This window comes from Halyomorpha halys, unplaced genomic scaffold (assembly GCF_000696795.3).
Source record: "Halyomorpha halys isolate HHAL.00 unplaced genomic scaffold, Hhal_1.1 Scaffold594.1, whole genome shotgun sequence".
In the NCBI taxonomy this organism is placed as follows: domain Eukaryota; kingdom Metazoa; phylum Arthropoda; class Insecta; order Hemiptera; family Pentatomidae; genus Halyomorpha; species Halyomorpha halys.
This window is the reverse complement of record NW_027114174.1, coordinates 740434-747963: the sequence shown is the minus strand read 5'-3', so window position 1 is coordinate 747963 and position 7530 is coordinate 740434. Positions and strand designations below refer to the sequence as shown.

The following is a 7530-nucleotide window of genomic DNA, read 5'->3' as shown; positions in this document are numbered from 1 at the left end:
AGCAATAATTCGCGGACCAAGGGACCGGAATAAGGAGTCAAGATGGCTATAGGAAAGGGAAATACCTGGAGAACAATATATAGCTGTAAGTGTAATTTTAAACGGGCGAGAGGATAAGATGACGGATGTTGATTGAATAATATTAGACGGAGTGGAAGGAATAAGGGAGTGAGGTAAAGATTTATGAATAAGGATACATGACCCTGTGTGGGATGTGTTGTCAGGGTGATCTGTTCTATATGTAATGTAGTCGCTCATTGAAATTTGAATTTAAAATACATAAAATTTGTACTACATAGAGAAGTGACATATATTGATAATAATATTTGAGATAAACGTTTAATTTAACAACAAAATTTATTTCATGGTGGCCCTGAGAAATGAATCTTGATATTCCCCCTCTGGAGTTGTATCATTCCTCAGTGGCGTACATGAGCCATGAAAAAAAAAATTTACAAACATAATAAAAAACTAACTAATCGTCCACCTCTAACACTACTTCTAAATTTATATATAAGTGTGTATATAACTTGACAGTTATATATACTTAAACTTAATTAATAGCTATTTTACAATTGCAATAAATTCCAGTTAGAAACAAAACTAATCAAATTAAAAATTATTAAAATAAAATAAATGAATTTTATAGTTTTCTGACTTACTTCTCATATCTTAAAGACAGTTGGGTTCAAAGGAAAAACTTAAATATTTAAACAGATAGGAGATTTTTATTTAAATTTTTTAACATAATAGACTCTTTTCTCAGGGCGGGTTACTAGGCAATCAGAAACAGACGACACTTTACTACTAATAATACTTAAACATAATTAAAAGCTATTTTACAATTGCAATAAATTCCAGTCAGAACCAAACTAACCAATTTCACAATCTTCTTGTCTATGATGCTACGTCCAACTCCTAACAATGGCTTCCACTCATTCCCGCTTCTAGCCCACGGACGTCCTCTCACCAGGCCAACCATATTAAGAGTCCTGCTTCCTCTCCTCTATCTTCAATGTTCACTGGTCGATCCAAAAATAATCGATTGCAGCACAATCGCTCTACTTCACTTGCCATAATCCACGATGTAAATAGTTTATTGATAATTGTAACTTTCTTCTATTTCTCCTTTGATTATTCCTTTTCCATAATAACTGCATAGAAACAACAAGTTGAAATTTCAATCCATGTTCTCAAACACAAACAACCCAACGAACACTTCGGAAGGACGCGCCGCCATCTTCTTTGTTTTGAATAGCGTATTTAATTTAGACAATGAAAACTGGTTAGCTAGTTTTTGATTTAAAATAACTTAAAACAGTACTGAAACGATATACATAAAATACAAACATAACTAAAATCATTTATAGACAAATATCAACTATTGATTAAAAAAGAAGATATTACAATATATACATATATATACTTCAGGCAATTGTAAAGTAGCAATATTTTAACAAACCTGAATTCTTGGCCATCTTTCATCCGAAATGCTGAGTATGAGCATCTTGCTCCAAGTGGTCCCCTTACAGCCCCGCCATTACACTATCTAACTTGTCATAGTTATATAGTGAAGAATTTTGTTGGTATGAGTTCAAGGACAAAAGGGATATGAAGGTCATGGTGTAGTGATCTGTTCGAAATGTAATAGGGTGCATTAACTATGGTTCTAAGGATTTTCGATTAAAAGGATTGGATACGTTTGATGTTAGATGGTTTAGCTGTTCCCCAAAGTTCAAGTCTGTAGGTCAAGAGAGGTATGAGTACAGTCTTATAAATTAGAAGTTTGTTTTCTATTGAGAGATGAGAGGTTCGGCCGAGAGCAGTCGGTATAGTTGGCTGAATCGTCTGTTAAGTTCTTGTATTTAAGTCTAGTATGTTGGTTCCAGGTAAGTCTTTTGTCTAAGATGAATCCACTGTTGGATCTGGGAAGAGGAATATTATTAAAAGTAGCAGGTGGACAGATGCTGCGGCAGAGGGTGAAAGTCACATGGGTGCATTTCGATCATTGACTTTTATCTGCCATTTGTTGCACCATTGCTCAATCTGGGTGAGGTGTGTTTGGAGATTGGATGAGGCTGTCACAGGATCAGGATGGGAGGATAGGATAGCTGTATCATCGGCAAACGTTGCCAGGAATGTGTCGGGATTGATGGGAATGTCAGCAGTCAAGAGGATGTAAAGGACAGGACCCAAGACAATGCCTTCGGGAACTCCTCCCACGATCGGACACTATCTAACTTGTCATCTTTTCCAATCAATAGCAGAATTTTTGAAAGGTGGCCACATTGAAAACCATGGGAATGTCCAATCATGATATGAAGAGTTTTTCCCCTTGAAAACCAAGGACTGGTATCACTACCAAATCCAACTTTAGGTTGAAAGATGAGTTGAAGTAATTAAAAATGATCCTTTAAATTTTAAGGTTTATATTTTGTGCTGAAATTTAACTACAACTTATTTAAGTAAAGACTTTAAAAAATACCTAGTATTGATGATTCATGGAACATTACAAAATTAAAGACAATATGAGTTGATGAATTTGGTACATGGCATAAGGCAGTTGTAAGAAACCACAGTTGAGGCAATCCCTTCACCATCACTTCTAACAAGTATCAAAGTGGGTCTTGGAGGATTTACTCTTATTATGAGACAGCCACAAAATAAACTTCAAACTTCTCATTCCAGCTAGAATAATCTGGTATATCTTAAGATAACCGCTGTTTCTGCACTTATTGAAGAACATATAGACATTAAACACAACCTATAACTTTTTATAATCAGTAAAATATAATCAAATACAATTGTTAAAAAACTACTTTCATAGATAAATAATTGATATAGAAGACAAAAAACAAGTAGATAACCAATGCAATACAAATTCTGACTAAATAAGTAGTTTACCATTTCCTTCAAGCCCCTGGTATATAAATGTATTCTGCATATTAAAAGGAGATGTTCCATCGTATTGCAGTCCTTTAAGAAGTAAATCACTGAATAAGTTGGCTAATGTAACTATTTTATCTCTGGTCAAAACAAGGCATGAAAGGACTTCTTTGACCTGAATACAAAAATTAAAACATTCAAACTGTCAGAAAAATTTAGGTAAAATATACATCAATATCTTTTGTACAATTGCAATGAAATTATTGAATTCAAATATATATTGTAAAAGTGTTAATTGCTGTCAGTATTGCGACTTGGGGCTGCTTGGATCCCAAAGGGGTTACTTGAGCCCATGCAGAAAGGTTTTTACAGGCTACATGAAGGTAGTGGAATCATGTGCTGTTTGGAAACCAGAATAAACAATAATACGTATCCAATGCCTTTCAGGGTATAAACTATTTTTTTTTTAAATGCACAAAATACATATTTATTTTGTTAAGAACTAAATTAACTAAATTTTCTTGGTAAAAAAAAATATAATAATAATAATAAATGATTTAAACCAACCTTCTTTTCCTTTCCAGAGTCTGAAAGTTTTAGTTGAGTAATATACTGAGATTTTATAGCAGTTTCTATGTCAATTAATTCCGGCATTTCCTAGCATTGAGAAACAATAAAAAAATTACTTTTAGTGATATTAAATATTTTTATTCCATGTCTCAAAAAGTCTTTTAAACATTATAAAATTTAAATACTCAACTGATGAATAAACAAACACACACATACATTGTTTTGTTCAAATTTATGTACATAAGAGATATTACACATTACTTTAATGAAATAGGAGAAGACCTGAGATGCTGATTGTTACAATTTTACAGCAGTGGAAGATGAAGCTTTTGTCTTGGCAGGTTTTAATCACCTTGGTCCTTCAAGGTTTAGCTAAAAGAGACAAACTGACGACATATTGTCAATGACACTCTGCTTTAAGCTAAGGTAATAAAATATTCAAACAACTGATAGTGGATTAGATTAAGAAAATGCTTAGAGTGATAATAATAAAGTTATATAGCTTTGTGTATTATCTAAAAAAATCATAAACAATACAACCAAAACAGAGATCAGCCATTGAAAGGAGTAACAGTAAGTACTCTAATATTCTGGAATTTATTTCCAGCCACTTATTAAACCTACTTAAATTATGGAATATAATAGAATAGAAAAAAATCTGTATTTTGTTATAAACTATTAGAATATACTTCATATTGTTAATAATCAGAAGGTTACAATTCAATGCTGACGATATTTTAATTAGATGGCAGTTTACAAAATGTTGGGATACAGTTTAAGGGTCGATATAGCTTTCTCACTATTTTAATTGTTTTCCCCTCACTTTGATTTCTGAAAGTTCCTTATCCAGTATGTTATAGGATAAGGTTGCTTATCCAGTATGTTAGAGGATAAGGTTGCTTATCCAGTATGTTAGAGAATAAGGTTGCTTATCCAGTATGTTAGAGGATAAGGTTGATTATCCAGTATGTTAGAGGATAAGGTTGCTTATCCAGTATGTTAGAGGATAAGATTGCTTATCAAGTATGTTATAGGATAAGGTTGCTTATCAAGTATGTTATAGGATAAGGTTGCTTATCCAGTATGTTATAGGATAAGGTTGCTTATCCAGTATATTATCCTCTTTGTTATCCCCCTTACTTTGAAATCTGAAGGTTGCTTAACCAGTATATTATCCACTTTCTGTATTGGTTGCCCTGTAAATCATACTCTCTCTGTATTTCTTATTCTCCCTGTATTGCTTCCTTCCTCTGTATTTCTTCTTCTCTATTTAAGTCATTAAAAGTATGAGGAGCCAAAGTAATTGAAAAAATTTGATCAATGAGAAAGAAGGAAAAAGCTTTCATATATCGAAGTGACAAACGATTCACTATTCTCAGTGATCTGTTGAGGACAGTCATCATTCTCCCCAGGTCCTTCTGGAGATGACACTTGAAAGGAATGAGCAGCATAGATACTCTCCTTTCCTCTCGAGCTCGGAAGACCTACCTCAGAGATCAGAGGTTAGACTCGGCAAGCATGATATGATTAACAAGTAAAATTTAAATATCAATACTACACTTGCAATTGTCTCAATTATAATTATAATAATAATAAAAAATGCTTGTCAATTGAAAGAATATTCTCATTTACAAAATATAATTCCAATTATATATTGAACAATAATTAATGGTAAAAAATATAATAAGAAATTATAGTAATGGCCAATATACAACTTAAATATTGGGGAAAATCAATAAAAAGTTGTTTGAGAACCTATAATATGTACAATTAGAATAATTTGACAAATATTAACAATTACTGTCATAATTGCTATTTTCATTTTATATATAAAAGAGAAGTTTTATAAATTTAATCAACAAAAGGATTTATTGTTTTAATAAATGTTTCATTTTCGTTATATTTTTATAACAAATTATTTTTGTCTCATTATTCCATTTCTATTGACCAGCTAAATAAATTTAAATTTGAAATTCCTGCAATAATTATTTGAAGTTCCAGTAATGGTTATTTGAAGTTCTAGTAATAATTATTTTTCAAATTTTCCATGGGAACCAATGCAAAATACTTTTTAAAACATGGGTGCTCATTAGGAATTATTTCCAACCGAAGGTCTGTGGACTGCAGAAGAGTTTGGCATGGCAATACATTTTTTAAGGGGATTTATTGTTAAAGCTATTTTATTAATTAGCTTTCCTGAAGTTAATGTGATAGCTGAGAGGATTAACAATGTACAATAGAACTGAATAAAAATGCACTTTTAAATAACCAAGTTGATGCAACAGCTGAGAGGATTAGCAATGTAGAACAGAACTGAATCCAAATGCACTTTTAATAACCTGATTTTCCAAACATTTTTTGATTTGTCTTTGTTTCGAAGGGAATCACTATTATACAGCTGAGCATAAAATAAATATTTTTTAAATTATGCACAAACTAAGATTTCTTTTATACATAAATATCTTTCCTGGTTTTTCTATGGGATCTATTTTACGCGCAAAAAGTTAAAAATATTAAAAAGACTTAATAAAAATCATTAGAGCTTTTTGGCTTAATAACGCCTTGGATCTAAGGCTTTAACCTTGGCTAAATCGTGACTGCAGTGGCGCCGGTTCGAATCAGGCCTGGGTGCTTGACTTTTATTTTGTGGTTGTTACCTCTTGATAACATAATGATGATCGTAATATCTTATTCAGAGAGGGTCATCTATATCTGCTAACTATAACTACAACTTTATTCTGCTTAATTCACTGCTAGTTAGGAACTGAATCCAACATGCCAAGTTATATTCTAGTATATTGTAATATGCTCTTTTTGAGTAAATAGTATATTTTGATGTATAAAGGGTTTTTGATATGTTTTATTTTATGTATCATTTTAATATTCATTTGTTTTGTTTATCCAAAAAGCAAGCTAACCAATTTTCATTGTCTATAATAACTTCGTGATTCAAAACAAAACCAAGATGGCGGTACGTATTCTTCAGTCAACAAATCCGTTGAATCAAGGGCATGTTGAGCAGATTCAAATATCAAAAAAACTATTTTAACTCGTCCTCTCATAATTGAAAATACAGTAAATTAAAGGAAAAATAGGAATCAAGAAATAGTGCAAATGAATAATATTCAGAAAGTAATTCATTTGGAAAAATCCCTAACTGTTGTGCGACAATCGATGTTTACATGCAACATGGAGACAGGTTTTGGTTTTTGGCGGGCATTCGTGGTTGGGGCGCTCAAGAGAAAGGATGTCTTCAGGATGAGGAGGTCTTCATCAATTTCTGTCAAGAGGAAGCCATTTTGGACGCTAGGACAACATAAGAAAAAAGAAGATACCAAGGATCATCATAAGGAAGATCGTGAACTTGGTTAGTTTTTGCTATACAAAAAAAAAGATACATGTGTAAAATAGATTTTAATTTAATTAATTGTAATTATTGTAAATGCCTGTTTCTGATTGCCTAGCATCCCGCCCTGAGATTTAGAGTCTTTTTGTATTATAAAATTCTATTATCCATTTGATATTAAACTTTTTTAAATTTCAACCCAAGCTATCTCTTTTAGATATCAGAATTACAAGTTAAAAAATATAAAATTTCGTTTTATTTTATTTTAAATAATTTAAATTATTACAATATAAACATCAAACACTACTTTTTTCCCCATTAATGGAACATCGTTTGACTATTATGGAACACTTTGACAAGATAATGTGCTTAATATTCATATTAATTATCAGTTGGTTATTAGTTTGAACAATCAAAGTATTTACAAGAAATATACATTTCAATTTGTGATATTTGCCTGATGACCATAGTAGTTCTCAAATTAGCTGGTAGGTTGCGGTGGAATAGTGGTTCAAAAATTCCTAAATAATTTTAAAGATTACAAAATTTTTAAAAATTACAATAAATAAGTATACATAATTATGAGAGATAGTTGACCGTGGATGATAAATGAGAAGAAGATGGTTGGGGGTGCGGTTAATGAAAAACACAAATAAGTATGATTAACTTATTTTAATGTGCCAACGTTTCGGCTAGAGTTTCTAGCCTTCTTCAGGGCTAAAAACAAA

At 31.6% G+C, this 7530-nt stretch overlaps 1 protein-coding gene across 6 annotated transcripts in view; it reads right to left on the bottom strand.

Moving 5' to 3' along the window:
- The window catches only part of LOC106684597 (hexokinase-1), a 38144-nt gene that overhangs the window by 15599 nt on the left and 15015 nt on the right, over positions 1 to 7530 (bottom strand). Inside the window, exons 1-3 of one of the 6 annotated variants that reach the window (XM_067051434.1) lie at positions 6615 to 7498; positions 3454 to 3543; positions 2905 to 3061 (exon numbers count right to left, since the gene is read on the bottom strand). In XM_067051434.1, the coding sequence (XP_066907535.1) occupies positions 2905 to 3061; positions 3454 to 3543; positions 6615 to 6647 (280 nt within the window). In that variant the 5' untranslated portion in view covers positions 6648 to 7498. The other 5 variants (XM_067051435.1, XM_067051433.1, XM_014426765.3 and 2 more) reach the window with 5 other exon arrangements.